The sequence below is a fragment of the Malania oleifera genome, chromosome 6 (genome assembly GCF_029873635.1).
Source record: "Malania oleifera isolate guangnan ecotype guangnan chromosome 6, ASM2987363v1, whole genome shotgun sequence".
Classification (NCBI taxonomy): domain Eukaryota; kingdom Viridiplantae; phylum Streptophyta; class Magnoliopsida; order Santalales; family Ximeniaceae; genus Malania; species Malania oleifera.
In genome coordinates, this window is record NC_080422.1 from 67,518,271 (window position 1) to 67,540,510 (window position 22,240).

The following is a 22,240-nucleotide window of genomic DNA, read 5'->3' on the forward strand; positions in this document are numbered from 1 at the left end:
AAAAATAATATGAGAATAGTAGAATTAAAATGAAAAATAGAATAATACCCAATAAATCCCAATCCTTGAATTTGAATTTCTGGGCTTGCTGCCCATACTGCTAACTTCTTCCCTGCTTGGAGAAAACTTGGCTTGAATTTAAATGTGTTGTGGGAGAAGAAACCACCTTATGAACTAGAATTTTCTGATAGTATAGATATCCAAAAGCCAAAATTGTCTTGTTGGAAGCAACTGGAAATTAATTAGAGGGTGGCTTGTTCATCGCAGAATCAATCATAAAGGATAAACTTAATAATGTATATGCTCAGAAACTTATTAGCATCATTGGTTGCCTGCTCACCATTAGGTGGAACTTCAATTTTGGTGAGTTTGGGGAGTTTCTTGATATTTATGTTCTTGGCCTTGTCCTTCAATGGTACAGATGCTGCTGAGAAAAAAATTGCCTGCAAGGTTCCCTTCTTTCTTTGCCCCTTTGTCCTCAGTTGTGCACACTTGGTGGGTTAAATATTACCTTCAATGTTTTGTTTCTCTACTTCCTTTGCAACGTTGCCTTGGTGAATATTTGGGAAGAGCTTCTTTCTTTTCATACAGGCGTTAGGTTAATGAATTCATCATTCTCTATTAATTATAAATCGTTTCCTGTTTCATAGTTGCAAATACTCTTTATCTTTTGCTCTAAGTTTAACCGAGTAATGTGTATAACCTTTGTATTAAGAATGTCACACCAAACAGAACTCAAATGTTTACACATTCCAACAGGAACCAAACATCTCTGAGTGATTGGAAGATTTAGAACAAAATGAATATAAGAAGAATATGCAAAAGATCCCAATACCTTGAGTATGATTTCTGGCCTTGCTACTACTGCTTCATTCTCCCCTGGTTGGGAAAAACTTGGCATTGAATTTAAATGGGTTGTGGGGGTAAGAAACCACCTATGAACCTGAATTTTCTTAGAAGTACAGATATCCAAGTCGATGAAGCTAAAATTGTCTTGTTGTGATTGATTAGAAGGTGACTTGTTAATCGCAGAGTCACTCAAAGTATACATTTAATTTTGGATATTTACATATACTCGTTAACATTGTTGGTTGCCTGCTCGCCATTAGGTGGAACTTCAATTTTGGTGAGTTTGGGGAGTTCCTCGATATTGATGTTCCTGGTCTTGACCTTTAATTGCCTGCAAGGTTTCCTTCTTCCTTTGCTCCTTTGTCCCCAGTTGTGCACACAGGCTTGGTGAAATGTTACCTTCAAATTTTAGGTTCTCTACTTTCTAAGACAGAACATCTAGATAAAATTTTTTTCTATCCTATTGTTTGTATTTCATTGGCTTTTTGAACTGGCATCTCTTTCCCATTGAAAGCCTTGCTATTCCTTTCTCATTGGATGCCACAGCAAGCTCTTGGAGGTTTTTTTTTTGGGGGGGGGGGTGGGGTTGGGGAAGGATCTCAAGCCTTCCTTTTTGCCGCTAGGGAAGTACCTTGTGCCCAAGCACAACAGAAGATATGGCAGACACACAATCCAACATGGGCCAAATTAACAGCAATACACTGCAGGTGGAACTTCATTGCTCCAGAGCAACTCTGCAATGTATAGGAGGAGGTTATTAGATGTTTCCCTACTTTGAAGTGGAATTCTACATCTCCTTTGCAACTCCGCAGTGTATAGGAGAAAGTTATTATATGCCTCTTCACCTTGCACATTAAACACCACCTGGTTAAGATGATCCATCTCCTTTTGAGTTGCCCCACGTGAGTTTGGTTTCCAACATGAGGTTTAAAAAACCAACTCTTTTTGGGCCTTTTGGTTTCCAAATATGTTTCCAAGGAAAAATCCTTGCCTACTTTATGATAAGGGCATAAATATATTTTACACACAATTTTCAATTGTGGATACAATGATTAGAAGAAGAATTAATATAATTTGCCTTCAAGAAACTAAGTGGGTGGGGGAGAAAGCTAGAGAAATCGATAAATCAGGATTTAAACTTTGGTACACTGGAAAAGAAAAACATAAGAATGGAGTAGGCATTATTATAGACAAAAACTTAAAATATAGCGTTGTGGATGTAACTAGAGTAAGGGATATAATTATAAAAATCAAGATGGTATTAGGACAAGAGATAATAAATATCATTAGTGCTCATGCTCCTCAAGTTGGCTTAGCAGAAAATCTTAAGAGACAATTTTGGGAAGATATGGATAGTATTATACAAGGCATACCAGGGACTGAAAAAATATTTATAGGAGGAGATCTGAATGGAGACGTTGGAAGAGATAATAAAAATTATGAGAGGATACATAGAGGATATGGTTATGGAGACAAAAATGAGTATGGGGGGATGATCTTAGACTTTGCTATGTCATATGATTTTAGTATAATGAATACTTGCTTTAAGAAGAGAGAAGAACACTTAATAACCTTTAAAAGTGGACAAAATAAAAGTCAAATAGATTTTTTTTTAACTAGGAGGATAAATCGTTCATGCAAGGATTGTAAACTTATTCCAGGTGAAAGCCTAACTACACAACATAGAGTCTTAGTGTTAGATATATGCATTAAAAAATGGAAGAAAAAAGATAAAATAAACCAGTGTAGGAGAACTAGATGGTGGAACCTAAAAGGAGAAAATATAATAAAATTTAAAGATAAAATGATCAAAGATGGGGATTGGACCTTAGAGGATGGGATAGATACAAATACTCTTTGGAATAGATTAGCTAGCTCTATTAAAAAGATAGTAAAAGAGATTTTAGGTGAATCAAGGGGAAGATTCTCAAATAGCAAAGAAAGTTGGTGGTGGGATAAAGATATACAAAAAATCATAAAGACAAAAAGAATTTGGTATAAAACGTGGCAAAAATGTAGAAACAGAGATAACTTTGAAAAATATAAGGAGGCAAGAAAAGATGCAAAAATGGCTGTTAGTGAAGTTAAATATAAATCATTTAATAGTTTGTATGATAGATTAGGTACAAAAGAAGGGGAAAGAGATATATTTAAACTTGCTAAAGTTAGAGGAAGGAAGAACAAGGACTTAAGAAATGTAAAATGTATAAAAAGTGAGGATGATATTGTCTTGGTTAAGGACGAAGATATTAAAGAAAGATGGCGAAGTTACTTTAGTAAGTTGTTTAACGAAAACCAAATAGAAGGCTTAAACTTAGAATTGTCAAATGAGGAAAAGACTAAAAATATAAGATTTATTCACAAAATTAGAGTTAACGAAGTTAAGTTTGCACTAAAAAAGATGAAAAATGGGAAAGCTATGGGACCAGATAACATCCCAATTGAAGTTTGGAAATGCTTGTATGGTTAACTAATTTATTTAATACAATTGTAAAAACCAAGAAAATGCCAGATGAATGGAGGAAAAGCACTTAAATACCTATATACAAATATAAAGGAGATATTCAAAATTGTAATAACTATCGTGGAATTAAACTTATGAGTTGTACGATGAAACTATGGGAAAGAGTAGTTGAACAAAGATTAAGGTTAGAAATGAAGATCTTAGAAAATCAATTTGGTTTTATGCTTGGAAGATCTACCACAGAAGCTATTTATCTTTTAAGAAGATTAATGGAAAAGTTTGGGAAAAAGAAAAGGGACTTGCATATGATATTTATTGACCTTGAGAAAGCATATGATAGGATACCTAGGGAAGTTCTATAGTGGGTTTTAGAAAAAAAAGGTGTATGTTGTAGGTATACCGATGTTATCAAGGATATGTACGATGGAGTAATGACTAGTGTAAAGACTATAGATGGAGAAACTAGAGAATTTCCAATTGCCATAGGTGTACATCAAGGATTTGCTTTGAGTCCTTATCTTTTTGCTTTAGTGATGGACCAATTGACTAAGAGTATTCAAAAGGAGGTTCCATGGTGTATGTTGTTTGCAGATGATATTGTATTAATTGACGAAACTAGGGATGGAGTAGAGGCTGAGGTAGAATTATGGAGGGAAGCTTTGGAATCTAGAGGCTTTAAGATAAATAGAAATAAAACAGAATATATGAAATGTAATTTTAGTAATGATATGAGGAATATTGGAGACAAAGTTAAACTTGATGACGAAAAAATAAATAGCACTTGTAGATTTTGATACCTTGGATCTATTATGCAAGCTGAAGGAGAAATTGAAGATGATGTAGTGCATAGAGTTAAAGCAGGTTGGGTAAAATAGAGAAGTGCTTCAAGTGTGCTATGTGATCGTAGAATACCCTTAAAATTGAAAGGAAAGTTTTATAGGACAGCTATAAGACCAGCTATACTATATGGATCAGAATGTTGGGCGTCGAAGAAACATAATATTCAAAAAGTAAAAGTTGCCAAGATGAGGATGCTTAGATGGATGAGTGGTATTACATTGAAAGATAAATGAAGAAATGAACATATTCGTGGTAAGTTAGGTGTAACTCCTATAGAAGATAAGATAAGGGAGGGACAACACAGATGGTATGGACACTTGCAACGTAGGCCTTATAGTGCACCTGTGAGGAAGAGTGACTTAGTTACTGTGGGGGGTAGTAGAAGGGGTAGTAGTAGACCTAAAATAACTTGGGAGGAGATAGTGTGTAAGGATTTAATATCCTTGAATTTATCAAAAGAAATGATCCATGATCGCATAAATTGGCGGAAAAAGATTCATATAGCCGACCCCACTTAGTGGGACTAAGGCTTGGTTTTGTTGTTGTTGTTGTTGTATGTTTCCATCTGATTAGGATCCTCGTTGAGGCTGTCAGGTTTTTTAATATTTACAAAGGATTTTCAACATCAGCTACCTCCCAGTCTGTGATTGCCTTCAGTGATGGATATCCCAACTGGTTTGAGTTAATGCTGGACGAAGTAAACAGATCTGGGAAATAATCTTTGATAGCTGTTTCGCCACACCATGTCTTGTCAAAACCAAGCCTTAGTGGGACTAAGGCTTGGTTTTGTTGTTGTTGTATAACTTCAATCCTGGGAAATTTGGGGAATTCCTCTTTTTCATATTACCTTTCGAAAGGCTGACCCGTTAAGAGCCTCAGGTCACATTGAATAACCATCCTCTGGCAGAGTTGCCTTATTTGGCTTCAGCAACCTTCTTTCAAATTACTCCATTCTCATTTGCACATCTTCATAACCACCTAGGGGGCATTTGGTTTGTGGCATAAAAACTATTCCTATGGAATGGCATTTTCAAGAATCTCATTTATGGGATGCCTCCCTTGTGGGGATAGTTTTGTTGGGTTTGCGCTATAAGATTCCCAGGAATGTGCATATGATGCCTTGTTAGTGTTTGGTTCAACATGGGAATCCTGTATATACAATTTATGAAGAATAATTATGTCTTTAACACAACCTACTAAGAGTATGTACCTAATTAAATCCATCTCCTAAAACTTTCAGCAATCATAAATTTAAAAAATTCAACACTTAATAATCCAATTAGCCAAAATAATTGGCGGCAGTATGATCTCCACATGTTTTTGATAAAAGAAACTTTATTCAAGCAGAAGGAGAAAAAGATACAAGAAAAGGAGGTGAAGAAGTCCTCTAATGAAAGAAAATAGAAATTAAAAAAAAATTACATTGTCTTAATAAAGCACTCCAATGCCTGGTGATATCTTGAAAACGACATCCCTTGACACAGCCAGTGCTACTAGACCGAAGAGAAACCAAGTAATGAATCCTTTCCCAAATGATTCCCACTGAAAAACTCCCTGAAAAATTCTAGTGTTTCTTTCCAGTCAAATTCTCCACAACACAGCACAAAGAGCACATCTCATCAACTTTTTAGCATCCTTCCCTTTCCCTAAACCAGTAAAAGCCGTAGTCAACGGATCTTCGACTGATTTTTGGCAAAGCCATATTTCAACAATCACCCCACAAAGTGATTTCAACAAATTCCAGGCAAAAGAACAATGACAAGTGAGACACATCCACTGGACTGTTTGTTTCCACGCATAAGACACATCCACTTAACTATTTCCACACATAAGGCATATCCAGAAACAATTTTGACTATTGTATTATATTATATTATAAATAATGTTTCTTTCATTTTTATTAATTGTTTATTATTTTAAATATAATAATAAGCGTGTAATAATATTACATAAGACACATCCATACACATCCACTGAACTGTTTCCACACATAAGACATCCACCAAACTGTTTATATTATATGCTTTTTTTTTTTCATTTTTTATTGATTGTTTATTATTTTGACTATAATAATAAGCGTGTAATAATACTTTGTTATGGGGTATTGATGTCCAACCAGCAAAATAGTGAGTCCCAAAAGTAGGATTCCAATGGGAATAGGATTCTCATAAATTTTACCAATGAGGGAGGGTCGGAATGGGATGCCTATGTTTTGTGGGAGTCCATCCCTAGGCATAGATGACATAGGGATGCCTATGTTTTGTGGGAGTCCATTCCTAGGCACAGATGACGTAGGTATCACATTTTCGAGAGTGTTAAAAGATGCGACAAACCAAACGCTCCTTAGAGCCGTGCATAGTTGGAAAATTGTAAATTCCTTTTTGAGAATGTTGAAAGATGCGACAAACCAAATGCTCCTTAGAGCCATGCGTAGTTGAAACATTGTAAATTCCTCAATATATATATATATATATATATATATGTTTACGTCGGCTGTCCTTGCCTCCCCACCACATCCAGTTGACACTCCAGCTGACACTCCCGTTGACCGGACACACTCTGGTGGCGACATAGGGTACTCAGACTATACCCACGCCCACGCAACAGGGCCCCTCTCACTGCGCAGGGGTAAATACAGGATTTGCTCGCTGGGGTAGGAATTGAACCTGGGACTTAAACCAACAAGTGGCCCATTCCAAGCCAGCCTTTGCCACCTGAGCCATTGCCTGGGGGCATAAATTCCTCGATATTTGATTGAAGTGGGGATTGTTTCCTGCATAATCATATGGGATTTTTTTTTTTAGTTAATATCTCATAAAAGTTTCTATTATATCTGTTATGGTTTATTTACAACCCACAGTTGGAATATTAAAGTGGCACCCTAAATAAGTTGGCAGGCTAGAGAGAGAGAGCTAGAGAGAGTGCTCTTGATCAATGTAAATCTTCCCCCTTATAGTAAAAATGCTAGTAAATATCCCGTGTGCGCTGCACAGGATTGAATGGGAATAATATTGTGTAAACTAGTTTTATATTTCTTAACAAAGTTTATAAATGAATTAATAATATATTTTTTCATAATTTAGTTTGCAAAAAAATAAAAAAAAAGAATACTCAAAGTTCTTTATAAAAAAAATTACATTTTGTTTAAAACTATAAAATACTAATATAAACATGAGATATTATTATTATATCATCTAGATATAAGTATTAGAAAATATTTAAAATATAGTATATGATATGACAATGCTTTAACTTTAAATATTTATATAGATGGACACAATTTAGGGAAAAAGACATCGTCTCCCCTAAGGTTTAGTAAAGGACGTTAACGTCCTGTGAAGTTCAAAAAATTGTAGAGGCTTCCCATTAGCTTCGTAAAAGGACTTGGATCTCTGTCGAGGTCATATAACTCCCTTGACATTTATTTTTTGGGGCAATATACCCTCTTCCCATGCTTTATTTTTTGTAGATATCTAGAGTGATCCGTGTCTTTTTTCCAAACCTCAAGGGAGGTATACGGAGTTTTTGAAATGGGGAGATTTGCATCGTTTCGTCAAAACTTATGGGAGGTCAGTGTCTTTTGCTAAACAAATTGATAAATAAATGTAAAGTTGTCTCATTATTTTTTATTTTGTAAAAAATCTCAATATACAACTTCTTTCAATGAAAATATTAATAAATTTGTTGCAATTAATAAATTGTTATTTGCTTCCTAAAATCTTATAATTGTCATTTTTTGTTTACTTAATAATCATTTTGTTTAACCAAATGAAAGTTTTTTATTTTTTGTATAGTAACTTCTAGATATCTAATTTTGGTTGGAAATTTTTTTCTTTTACAAATATTTTGTTTTACTTTCAAAAGGTAAGAATGTTTTGGTATAGAAAATGATTTACAGTATTTTATACTTATATAAATATAGAAATTTATTACTTTTAGAATTTTTGGTCTTACTTTTAAAAGATATATGATACTTTTGTCTATAAATTGATTCACACCAATTATTTTGCATGGAAATTTACTTTTTTCACTTTGAAATGATAAGTATATTTTTTTCCACAAAATGATATATATTATTTGAACTTTGAAATGTCACAACCTCCCCTGAGGTTTCAAAAATACCACAAGCCTTCCTTGAGGTTTGCCAAAAAGACAGAAACCCCCCCTAAAAAAACTTATCTTTTTACAAAATACAAGGAGAGACTTGTGTCTTTTTGGCAAACCTCAGGGGAGGTCTTTGGAATTCTTCAAACCTCAGAGGAGGTCATTGTCTTTTTGTCAAACTTCAGAGGAGGTCAATGTCTTTTGCCCTATATATTATGGATTGTTTTTCCACCTTGCGAGTCTTCTTACAAATCCCTCCATCCTGCTAGCTTGCTTAGACTTGGAATCAGTTATTTCTGGGTTTGGAACATGAATGGAAATTGGAATTCCAATATTGCATTTGATCTAAAGTGTGGAGCGTTAAGGATATGCCTATACATATATATTTATGAAAAGCATGCAATGGAACTCGTATATTTTGGAGAGGATGTTGAGGTGTTTCTAAATCTAGAAGAGATTTTATTTTGTGAAATAGCTTGATATTGACAAAAAAAAAAAGTATAATGCGATGATTCCCACTTTATGCTAATAAAAAAAATGTTATGTGAAAAGTATTGAATTAAAACTTTGGATAGTTATATTTAGCCTTTTAGATCGAAAATGTACCTTGTTGTCTGTATCAATCATGGTTTGCTTGGTTCTTAGTGTTTTCACTATGCTTGGAATTGGAAGGAGCACCGAGAGGCATCCTGTGATATGCTGTGATATGTAGTCAGGGAGGTTACCATCCTTGCAACCCAAATGGCCTGCCAGCCTATCCACCTCCCCAACTTTCCCCAGAGTGATAATCTTAACTCTTCCCACATTAATTTTCCACCAGAGATGGTTTTGAACCAGAAATGCATATGAGAGATCTCAGCTGGTCTTTGTTTTCATGACAAAAAATAATTGTCTCTCTCCAGAGAGAATATGAGCCTCCTGCATGCGTACTTTTGCCAGACCTCTTAAGCTCTCTGATGAAGCAACACTTAATGTTTTCCATAGTGAGCAGCTTTCATAACAAGAAAAAAACTGGGGTGAAAGTGGGTCCCCTTGCCTAAGTCTACACGAGCTGGCAAAAAAGCCTTTAGCATAGCCATTGATCCAGATCGTGTACCGTGATGGTAGAAATGCAGAATTTTATCCATCTGTAACCCTGTCCACTTAGCCCGAAACTGAACCTTCTCTAACATGGTAAGAAGAAATTCCCCGTTCATGTGGTTGGTCTTTTGCCTTATCAGTGTCCATCTCGCTTATCAATTATGGTTCTGCCTTTCATTGGAAAAGGGCCTCTCTAGGCTGGCTTTATCCTCTTCACTAATCACAATAGCAATCTCATTAGTAATGTGCTCTTCACTAAACAGTATGCAACTAATGCTGATGGTGCTTGTGAAGCTTGCATTCCTATGGACTTTTGGCTACCACATTTGCTATCATTCTCTTTCACAGAGCCAAAGAGCTCTAGATTTCTGTGTCTAAGAAATTTCCTCTATTAAGTTGCCACTTCACCTTTGAGGTTCTCTCTCATTTCTTTCTATTGCTGAGTCCTATTACCAGCTTCTTCCTTTGAATCCAACCCTTTGAGCTCCTCTAGAAAGCCAGCTAGCTTGATTTCCACTCTTCCAAACACTTGTTCCATTTGCTCAGGTCTTCCTTCAGCAACTTCACTTTTCTGGCTAAGCAGTTGGCTCAGTGATCCTTCCACCCTATTCATGTTACACTGGTTCTGAATCAATCTTCCTTAAGCCACATGTTCTCAAATCTGATTGAATTTTTTACCCTTGAGAGATCATGATGGACACTAGAATCGAGAAGCAGGGGGAAATGGTCAGAAACTAGCCTTGCAAGGTGTCATGGTCTCACATCCTTGTGTCTGTGACATATACAAGAGGGACTGTAATGGAAGCCCTGGAAGGGCATTGGCATATGGATGCGTCATGGAAGAAGCTCTCATGGAAAAGTGATTCGATTATGGCAATGTCATAGACGTGCCTTGAGTGTTACTATGAGTAGATAGTGTATCCAGGATACATATCCAAGTGGTGTTCTGGTAAATAAGTGGAGTATGATTCCGTAGAATACTGATGCTTCATCATGCTGGAGAGAGTGGCTCAGAAAACTTTTTTTAGGGTGGACACTTGGTCAGCTTCCTACCACTCACTGTGTCCTGGTAGGCACTAAGTGAGTACCCCAAGCAGAGTTTTAGGAGTAGGCTGTTGATGTGCATGAAAAGTGTCTTGGTCTCATGGGATTGTGGAATTGGGAGCCCTATGGTGGCACTAGAATATTGTGCTGTGCATTACTCTCGATGGAGTGGTTGAGATGTGCTTGTGCTATGTCCCTTGGATTTACTACTATATGATGTTGTTTTGTACCGATTTGGCTATCGACGGATACCGAACCTTTGTATACCTGTCTTTAGTATATAGGATGCTACTGTATTGATGGCTTCGAGTTATGGATCTTTAGTGGTATGTATGCTTACATGAGGATTGTGTTGTGGGTTGAGACTTGAGAGTGAGCTCAGTGCTTGTGGGATATAAGCACGACACCTTACCATTGGAATCACGGCTTCTTAGTGACCATCCCAGTTGGGATTAGAGTTGTCATGCCGATGATACTTGATTACTGAATTGATCCACGGGTGCTTTCATGTAGTTGGAGTACAGCTGGACAAGCGTTGGTGTAATCTTCTTGTTGCATGGGCGGGCTTCTGTTAAATATTCAATAGACCAAGGCAAAGGTGACTCTTATGGCTTCTGTATCACTGGCCAAACTTTCCTGCTTCTGTGCTAGTATTATGTTCTCAAACTTTCTCTTGCCCTTTCACCTGTTGTCTACACTTGGTTCCCATTTGCTAGTAGAAGCTTCAGCATCCCATGCTGAATCATTGCTGGAGTGGCTACTAGACTCCAAGGCTTCCTCCACCACCCTCTTCCCTTTATCCTCTTGATTTCAACAAAGCTTCTGGATAGGTCCTTAGCCCTTGGGCAATGCCCATCATTGTTAGCATCGTAATCATGTTGCAAACTGGGCTGGTTCTACCCTTGGCCCAACACTTTGAACTGATTAGAGATTAATCATGAAGGCTTCTACCAAGTTCTATCTGGGCTCTGGATGTTTCCACGAAGTTCCAGGAAAATGCTCTCTGTTGATCCAAAAAATACTGCATAATAAGCCGGTTTCATAACTCTTTTTGGCTGCCAATTATATATTCTCAAAATCCTTCCTATTTCTCTTCCTCCACACCAGGAAAAAAATGGCTTTGAGGAATCACCTGTACATACCTCCTTTTGCTTCTATCTGTATGTATACCTTTACAGGCCCTCATCTCACCCTTAGTTTTTGCAGCTGCCCATTTAGCTCCCAGCAGGGCTGCTGCCCAGTCTCCCAGAGACCTGGTCCACCTGCAACTGATCAGTAAATGCTGCACTGATTCTGCTTGTTCTTTGCACAGGAAACATCTGTTGACAGATCTGATTTTTTTTAATAAGTCGAAAAACCTTGAGAAACTGTTCAGTTCCCAATGCTTTCCTAATTGATGTTATATTCCACACAATCCTCCCTTCAGAAATATGATAATTATAACAAACTGAAGCTTCTGTGTTCCTAACCAACATGAAAAGATTTAGAAATTGCCTCTTTAGGGGAGCATCCCCACTCCATCTGCCCTGCCAAAACTGAACTGAGTAGTTTACATTCTGAAGTAGAATCCCAGAATTTAGTGATCTATGACCCAATGAAATACAGTTAGAAAAAAAATAATGGGAAATAGAAAATTGAAAATACAGATATGCAATAATATCCAAAAAATTCTCAATTCTTTGAAGTTAAAATTTCTGCCGTGTTCATTGTACTGCATCAGTAACTTGGAGCTAAGGAGAAATTTTCTGGAGCACAAAAATTGCTGTTGAGGTCGACAACATGGACAAATGTTGAAGTTGACCATTTAATACCTTTCTTTTAATAAAAAAATGACTAATGCAACATTACCATATGCCTTATACATGAGGCGATACTTTCTAGTGTAGTTTATCCTACATGTCGTCGGTATATACATGTTACACCTACTATGCACACATGACAAACAGAAGTTCACGCTTAGACTACTTTTGGCAGTTTAATTAAAATAATTTTGATTTTGTTCCTTAATACAACCACACATGTATCATGTTATATGCAATTCAAATTAGTAATTAGGTTACAATACAACATGTATGGTAAGACCCCCTTGTTGAACCAAGATATTGTAGATTCCAGTCTCCCCCCTCTGCCCTATGCACCCTCAACGAAGAAAAGGAGTTTTCAAGCTTCAGCCAGTGTCACCCTCTGCCCTTTTCTCCTTATTTCATCTGCACTGATGATTGAATAACAGCACAGATTACTTCTGCAGTTTAAAAGTTGTGTCAGCTGTTTTTCGTTCTCTCTCTCTCTCTCTCTCCATATGCTTTTTGGTTTCGACTTTCTCATAATTTCAGTCATTGTGGTTGTTCTTTCTTCTTTGTGATTATAGCTAACCAATCTAAAGCCAACAAAGGTAAGTTGAATCCATGCATGTTTCACAAGGTTGGTTTTGTAAATTAAAATGCTTTTAAACATCCCGAACACACCCCTAACCAAGGTCTTAAATTTCAATTCGGCTCAAATTTCGAAACTTCAAAAGTACAAAAATTTTGATTTTGATGTCAATTTCGATTTCGATTTGAAAAAATAACATAAATAAGTAGAACCATGGAATTCTTTGTTAAACTTTAGAAATGGTTAACAGACATAACAATGTAAGTTTTAGGACTAATATATTACAAGTGAAATACATCTATGTTGTGTATGAGGTGGAAAAATTGTAATATAGTATGTTTATCAAACATATTTGTAAGATGATGTACATTAAACATATTCAGCTAATACAAATGAAACATAAATCTTTTAAATATTGTTTGACAAGAACCTCCCCTGAGGTTTTAAAAATTCCATTGACCTCCCTCGAGGTTTCAAAAATGCCACAAACCTCCTTTGAGGTTTGACACAAAGACACAAACCTCTCCTCAAAAGATTTTTCTTTTAGCAAAATACAAGGGGAGGTTTGTGTCTTTTTGGTAAATCTCACGCGAGGTCTCTAGAATTCTTGAAACCTCAGGGAAGGTCTCTGAAATTTTTGAAATCGCAGGGAAGGTCCTTGTCTTTTTTCCAAACCTTAGGGAGGTCAGTGTCTTTTACCCTATTATTTATTATACAAATAATGATAATTTAGACATGAATGGTTAAATAAAATGTCGTTGTAAGTTTATTTTTTCATATAATTTCAAAAGCACTTATAATAATATATTTTTTTTCCGATAAAAATAAATAAAATAAGTTTTCATTCACTCCTAAATCTCTTATTTGAATTCCAAGGAAATTTCATTGTATAGTTAAAATTTTGACAAGTTCCGCTAAAACTTCGAGATTTTGATAAATTTTGGATGATTCATTGAAATTTCGACGGAAATGGACTGCCATTTCAATTTCGAGGGTGATGGAAACCTAAAATTTCGACGGAAATTTCGACAATTTCGTGGAAACTTAAGACCGTGCCCCTAACAAACTGCCACACTTTGAAAGGTCATCTAAGCATGTGCTTCTATAAGGCCTACTAGTATCCCTAAATTATTGGTTCACTAGAAGTATACATTACCTATTGATTCCGAAAAAGAGTTGCATAACATTTATCATTGCTTAATGTTGCAAGTTTAATCTTGATGGGATGATAATAATTATGTTGGACCTAAAGAACTACTACAATTCATGACTCATTATTGTGACATGAATTGATGGAACTACTTGACGCTTATTTTCTTTTAAATTAATTTATTTGAATTTAATAATCCAAATTAATATCTAGTTTCTAAATATAAAGGTTGCATCTGTCTTGACTAATGATATATTTAGATGATTCTAAATATTGTTTAGATGTTGGGGACTCTCTCGTGATGTGTTCTCTCTCTCTCTCGTTCTCTTTTGAAATCTTTGGCTTTGTTTGTTTTAAATCTATCATGGCTACTATTTGCCATGAGAGAAGGTGGTTTTGAGCAGACTGCCTTGTTTGAATGAAATCTATTAATCTATATTTAGAGAGGGTGGGGAAGGGTTTTTTTTTTTTTTTGAGAAACCAATTACTTGGTCATTGGGTACTATTTCTTTGGCGACAGTGCTATGGTTTGCTGATGGTTTGTCTTGAGCATTTGGGTAGTTGGTGAGGGTTTCTTTTAAAATAAGATTTGGATGGTTGATTATTGAATGGTGATTAATTTGACGAGGAATTAGGGTTGAGGGGGAATCAGAAAATGATTTCTGTTTCATCCCATGAGGTGCTTGTGATGATGATTGGAGGAGTCTTGTGAGAGAGCTTCATTTGTTGGTCAGAGAAGGAGGTTCCTCGTATTGAGAATGGAACTAATGTTACGGGGAAGTGACAATCTTAGTTATGAAAGTAAGTTTGTTGCTAGAGAACCATCATCTCTATGCAAAGAGTGGTGAGATTTGTAGCTGAAGATAATTGGAGGTGGTGTAAGGCAATTGGAATGACAAGTTGTAGAGGAAGCAAAGGTGACTAGGGTTTTGCATAAGCCAATCTAGAAGTTGATGGTTTGGACTTGGGGCTCTTACTAATGTTACAGGAGGGGTTCATGGCTCATATTCGAAGGGAAGTAGATGTTACAATAACAACAACAACAAGCCTGAGGTCCCACTAGGTGGGGTCAGCTGCATAAATTCTTTTCTGCCAATTCACTCGATCAAGAGTGTTTTCCTCTATTAGATTAAGAGCTATTCAGTCTTTTCTCACTACCTCATTCCAAGTTATTATAGGCCTACTCATACCCCTTTTCATGCCAGATGCAATAACTCAGTCCTCCTTACAGGTGATCTACTAGGCTTACATTTCAAATGCCCAAACCTTCTAAGCCCCCCCTCCCTTATGTTGTTTTCAACTGCTACTATGCCTAATTTATTACGTATATGTTCATTTCGTTAAACCACTCATCCACCTTAACATTCGAATCTCACAAACTTTTATTTTTTGTACATGTTTCTTAGTTGCCCAACATTCTGAACCATAAAGGTGTTCTATGATCACACAACACAGTTGTCCTCCATTTTACCCAACCTATTTTAATTTTATGTACCGTATCTTCAATTTTCCCTTCAGTTTGTATAATAAATCTAAGATATTTAAATCTATCAGTGCTATTAATCTCTTGATTGTCAAGTTTAATCTTCTCTGTATTACATTTCATATATTCTGTCTTATTCCTCTTATCTCGAATCCTTTAGACTCTGATGTGACTCTCCAAAGTTCTAGCTTAGATTACATTTTGCTCCTACTATCATCAATTAACATGATATCATCTACAAACAACATACACCAAGGGATCTCATTTTGGATATTCTTACTTAGTTCATCAATTACTAAAGTAAAAAGATAAGGACTCAAAGTAGAACCTTGATGTACACCTATTGTGATTGGGAAATCTCTAGATTCACCTCCTACGATCCTAATGCTAGTCACTACTCTATGATACACGCATCCTTAATAATATCTGTATATCTACTACAAACTCCCTTCTTTTGTAAGACCCACCAAAGAATTTTCATAGGTACCCTATCATAAGCTTTCTTTAGATCAATAAAAACCATATGCAAGTCCCTCTTCTTTTTCCTAGACTTTTTCATTAAATTTCTTGAAAGATAAATAACTTCTATTGTTGATCTTGCAGGCATAAAACCGAATTAATTTTTTTAAATCTTTGTTTCTAATCTTATTTTATTTTCAATTACCCTTTCCCATAATTTCATCATATGACTCATAATCTTAATTCCTCCATGATAGTTTCTACAGTTTTGAATATCACCTTTGTTTTTGTACACAGGTACTAGTGTACTTTTCCTCCATTTTTCTGACATTTTCTTGGTTTTTATAGTAGTGTTGAATAGATTAGTTAACCAAAAAATTCCTTTATCTCCTAAACATTTCCAAGTTTCAATTGGTATTTTATTTGGTCCTATACGTTTCCCACTTTTCATCTTTTTTTAATGCCATCTCAACCTCAACAACTCTAATTTTGTGAATAAATCTTTTATTTTTAGTTTTCTCATTTGTCACTTCCAAGTTCAATCTTTCATTTTGGTTTTCATTAAACAACTCATCAAAGTATCAATGCCACGTCTCTTTTATGTCTTCTTCTCTAATTAAGACATTATCATTCTCGTTCTTTATAAATTTTACATCATATAAATCTTTGCATTTTCTTTCTCTAGTTCTAGTTTATAAATGTATTTTTCTCCTCCTTTTGTATCTAGTTTGGTAAATAAAGTATCACAAGCTCTATGTTTGTCTTAACTAATAGTATTTTTTTTTTCATTTTTTCTTGCTTATCAAGATTTTCTATATTTTTTACAATTTGGCCATATTTTTATACCAATTTCTTTTTAGCTTAATGGCTTTTGGACTTCTTGAATTCACCACCAACTTTCTTTACTATCTGAGTATCTTCCTTTGGACTCACCTAAAACCTCTTTTGCTATCCTTAGGATAGAATTTGTAATTCTATTCCAAATAGTATTTGCATTAACCTTATCCCCTATTGTCTAATCACACTCTTTGTTCATTTTGTCTTTAATTTTTACTATATTATCTCCCTTCAAGTTCCACCAACTAGTTCTCTTGCGTTGATTTATGCTTCTCATTCTCATCCATTTTTTAATATGCATACCTAATGCTAGGACTCAATGGTTTGGAGCCAAACTTTCACCTGGAATAACTTTACAATCCTTATAAGAGAGACGATCCCTGTTCATAGTTAAGAAGAAATCTATTTGGCTTTTACTTTTATTATACCCACTCTTGAAGGTTATTTTTACTGTCAAATCGTAAGACATGACAAAATCTAACATTGTATCACTGGCCTCATTTTTATCTCCATATTCATGACCCTCATGTATCCTCTTATATCCTATTATCCTTTCCTATGTGATCATTCAAATAAGTTCCTATGAATGCCTTTTCGGACATAGGTAACCCTTGTAAAATACTATCCATATCTTCTTAAAATTGTCTTTTAAGATTTTTTGCCAATCCTATTTGGGGAGCATATGCACTAATGATGTTCACCATCTCCAAGCCTAAAGCTATCATGATTTTAATGATCCTATCCTATATTCTTTTAACATCTACTACATTATCTTTTAGGTCTTTGTCTACAATAATACTCACTCCATTTTTATGTTTCTCTATACCAATGTACTAAGTTTAAATCCTGATTTTTCAATTTCTTTACCTTTATCTCCTACCCATTTAGTCTCTTAAAGGCAGATTAAGTTAATTTTCCTTCTAAACACTATTTCTACTATTTCCATATTTTTTCCCGTAAGAATTTCTATATTTCAAGTTGTTAATCTAATCTTAGTTTCTTGTGCTAACTTATTTATCCTTTACCTTTTATGTTGATCCGATTTATTCTTGACCGAGGTGAATTTGGTAAGAATTCATGATAACAAGATTTGACAAAGTTTTACGCTAGCTGTCAGCTATCTAACACAACCCTGCTCCTTTATTCGGGCTTGGGATTGGTTGTGTACAAAGAATTTGTGTTACACAGGTGAAGTACACATTTGTGTGTTTTTTTTTCTCCATAGACAATTTTCTAAATCACACCTACAACTAGTAGAAGCCACACACAATTTATAATACAAATGCTTTTAAAAAATATTTTAAAGCATAAAATTTTGAGTGTGAATCAAGCTAGACTACAATTTAAAAAAATTGTGCAATAGTACTTTTTGAAAAATTTGTATATTCCGAAACTTGCAAATGAAAAACACAAAACACAAAAATGCATATACTAAGCCTACAAATCATAAATACGAAATCACCACTACTAGACAACTATTAGAAATTTTTTTGATAATATTAATAAAAAAAGAAATAACAAGAGAGGAGAAGATTCACTGGTGATTGAAACTAAAAGGAAATGTCAACTACTTGAAAAATACTGTAGTATGTACCCTTTGCCGCAGGAAATTTGATGCTGCTAATGAAAATTAATTGAAGAATATTTAAGCAACTAGGGATTGTAAGAATTCTTCAATTTAAATTCAAGATTCAAAATCCAAGAATATTGAAGAAACAAGATTTCTCAACCCATAAAATCTTTATTGCTTCTTCATGATTTTAGGGCTGAAGAAACAAGAATCCTTGAATTTGTTTGGGTCTTTGGGAGAAAAGAAAGGAAAAGAAAGGAAAGAAAGGAAGTTTGGAGAGGGGATCTGTTTGGTTGGTGAGAAAACAAAACCAAAAAGGAAAGAATAGAATAAATAAAAATAAAAGAAAATAAATAGAAAAGAAAAGAAAAAGAAAAGAAACCTTGAGAAGTAGAAGCAAAAAAAAAAAGAAGAAACCTTTAGAAGTAGAAGTAAAATAAAGAGAAAGGAGGAATTTGAGTCAAAGTAGATGAAAGATGAAAGAGGAATTCAATTAATTGTGGGTTTTTGAGAGAATTTGATAAAATATCTTGAAGGCTGCATCCGATTGATCTCTCTATTGCTGCCGAAGAACGTCCAAGAATTTGATCCATGATTTCGGCTTCTATCGTATCAAGAATGATCCTCTTAAAGTGTGCCATGAGAAACATAAATTATGTCCCTTAGCAAATTTGAAGACTTGAAGTTTGATGAATGGGACTCCGGCAGCAACGAGAGTAGATGTGTGGTGAGAAACTTGATGTTGTGTTGGGAGGCCGACAGTGACAGGAATCGCGGATCACTGTCACTGAGGCATGGTGAGTTCTTTTTCTTTTTGGTTTGAGAGAGTAATTAATCCGATCGAAGAGAAGTAGATGTTCTAGGAGGAAAAGTATATCGTAAGGAAAGGAATTATGAGAAGGTTTATGCATGCTTGGTGGACAAGTGGGGTAAATTTGTTGGGACAACAAAAAAAGAAATGTTTAGGACAAATGCTGAAGGTATTCTTGTGAATTGTGGAATCTCAGAGAAATTCAGAAGGGAGAGGTAGATCTGACGAATTGAAAGGAAAAATAGGGTGATGTGTTAGAAAATGATGGCAATGATATTAGTGAGTTTGCGTACGATGGTGGTTTGCTTTTGGATGAGATTCAGGGACAATGTGGCTTAGATTACTAAATCATATGATTTAACTTGGAGATATATTGTCCATGCCACCATCTCCAATGGAGGGTTTAGAGGGTATTTTAATATTTGAGGATGGAATGGTTAAAGAGCAGCATTGTAAGAATAGGATTTTGCGACTTTGAAGTTCACAATTGAGGACAAATTGGGTTCGTGGCTATTTGGTCCCATAGTTGATGAAAGTTCATTTGGATGGAGATGAAAGGAAGTTGAAGAATGGTCAGCTTGAATTAGCAAATTGGAAGTGCTCATTGAATTACGGCAGAAAGGTTTTAAAGAGGGGTTTTCTTATTTAAATTCTTAAGTTTTTTTTTTTGCTTTTATTATGTTGTCCTTTCTCTTAGGTCATTTGAAACTTGGAATGTGTTAGGGAAAGGAAAGAAAAATATTAAGGTATCCACATTTTCATGTTTGGTTATCATGGAAAGTAAGAAAGAAAACAAAAGCTATACCAAATCAGTGAACAAAAATATGATTTTTCGCATTATTTACATTTGGTCTTTCTTGATTTTTAATTATATTAAAATAAAATTTTGTTTTTAGTAGTATTTGGCATAAGGAAAAATATATTGGAAAATGACCGGGGGAAAGCGCCATGAAGCGAGGGATCAAGAGAGAGATTCAGGGTGCAACCTTGAGGGCAAACCATCGACGGTTTAAGGCAGTGTCGCAAGGTGTTCTTCTGGACTTCAAACCGTTGATGGTTTCACTCGCGGTTGCCACGGAATTTCGAATTCGAGGTTAGTAGATTGGGAGTTTTTAGGAATTTCCTCCGGGGGATCATTACAAATGTGTCTTAGATTAACTATAGGTCTTTTGTACGCATTATATTAGTATATAATCATTATTATGTAACCCTAGTTGGTTTAAGCTTGGTGTAAGCTTCATTGATAGTGGAAAAGTGCCGCTGCTCCTGTGGATGTAGGCAAATTGCCGAACCACGTAAATTCTTTTGTTTTGATTGTTGCTTTCATTGATTCTCATTGGCGAGTGATTGCTAGGTTCGTATAGTTCATCATCGAGTGCTTGCTTGTTTGTTCAATTGATTGTTTGTGAGAGTTTGTGTGTCTTCCGCTGTGCACACTCGGTACCGACAATTGGTTTCTGGGTGCTGATTGTTTGGGAACAACAATTGGTATCAGACCCGGGTGATTGTTGGTGTGGTGAACAACAATTGGTATTAGAGTTAGGAGGTTGTTCGCACAACAAAAAAAGATATAAGTTTTAATTTATCAATTAAATTAGGTACATTTCACTATACTTTGATTATTGAAGTGCTGCAAGTGGATGGATGCACTTGAGCGATCTCTTTGCTGCATTGCCTGCACAATTTAACAGCCCAGGCATTGCATAGGTGAGGTAAAAGAACAATGGAGGGAAATGCATAACAATATGAAAATTCTTGCTGTGAATGAACAAATTTGTGGTATTATTTTCTTTTTTGGCAGCTGTGATATTGTATTATATTCTGCATGCTTTAGAATGATATTTAACGAAGTGATATATTCTGTGTGAGCAGGGAAATTGAAAGAAATGGGCAATTCTTTGTTGGGTCGCTTTGGGATGAGCCTCGACAACTTTAAAACTGTTAAAGATCCAAACACCGGTTCATACTCCGTATCATTCCAGCGGTAGTATGGTTGCTCGTCATTTCATGACCTGTTTTCACTGGGGAAAACTAGTTGGAGAAAGTGGAAGCACTTTTGATACAACGATACGAATGTTGCTCTCGTAGCATTATTCTTGTAAAATGCTCGAGCTGACTAAATGTTGAAAATTTTACCTTATTTTGTTCATTTCGGTGAATGATGCTTGTTATATAGACTGGATCTGGATAAGAAATGCAGGTGCTCAAGTGATGTGGTGTGGATGGTACTCTTAAATGCTTTCATACTGTGTTTCTGTTATTACTATTTTTAATTGTTTGCAGCTGCGGCTTTATTTATTTTATAATATAATAAAATTGGTTTTTATAATTTTACGAGTTTTTTATTTTATTCTATTCTTAATTTATTTCATTCAAATGTATCAATGGGTAGCCTGGTTATTTGCCCCCGTCATTTATGGCCATTGTGGTTCAATCTAATTATAATGCTTTGTGACGGTTGAACTTACCTTCAAGGAAATATGTTATAGGCCTGCTCACTTTAGGATACTCTGCTCAACGCAGGTTGTTCAAGTGCTTGTACAAACTGTGAAATCAGGCTGCAACCTCCACACCCCTCAATATGAATGAATGAATAAGGAGGGCTTATAGCATTTCATTTTGTTCAGAGCATCATATAGTTAAATTGACCTTTTATATTTTTTTTCGACGTTAGTATTGATTTTCAAGTTTTTAAGTGTCAAAAAGGCTTTTTAAAAGAGTTTAAAATCAGTTGTTTTTGAAAAATGTGAAGTTGGTTTCCTTGGGGGACAAATAATAATTTCTCTTTGGTAGAAAATAGGATTTTCTTGCCAGTTTTTTCTGCGCTAGGAGACTTCAGAAGGTCCTCCTCTCTCACCCAATTAAATTGCTCTCATCCCTAATCCTTTTGTCTCAAAAAACTCATTTTTAAGCTGTCCATATGTTTCAAAGGCTCACATCTATTAGGGTGAATTTCCAAATCACACTGGCAAATCCAAATTATGAAATCAGTAATTTGAGGGTAAGATACGAGTTGGTAATACATCAACATAGTTGCCACTAATCTATTATCTTATGTGAGATAGATACCTTTCCATTACTGCTGATTAATTTGGCCGACTAGCTATTCCTAGGCTCCAAAGGTCCAAATAATCGGTGGTCAAAGGTCTAAGCTATTCCTAGGGTCCAAATAATCG

The 22,240-nt window shown here is 35.3% G+C and overlaps 1 protein-coding gene across 2 annotated transcripts in view; it reads left to right on the forward strand.

Moving 5' to 3' along the window:
- LOC131157429 (uncharacterized) overlaps positions 1-21,393 on the forward strand; it is a 35,790-nt gene extending 14,397 nt beyond the window's left edge. For both annotated transcript variants that reach the window (XM_058111594.1, XM_058111593.1), the window contains exon 7: positions 20,937-21,393. In XM_058111594.1, the coding sequence (XP_057967577.1) occupies positions 20,937-21,052 (116 nt within the window). In that variant the 3' untranslated portion in view covers positions 21,053-21,393. The remainder of the gene's footprint in view (positions 1-20,936) is intronic.
- The last annotated feature ends 847 nt before the right edge of the window (positions 21,394-22,240 follow it).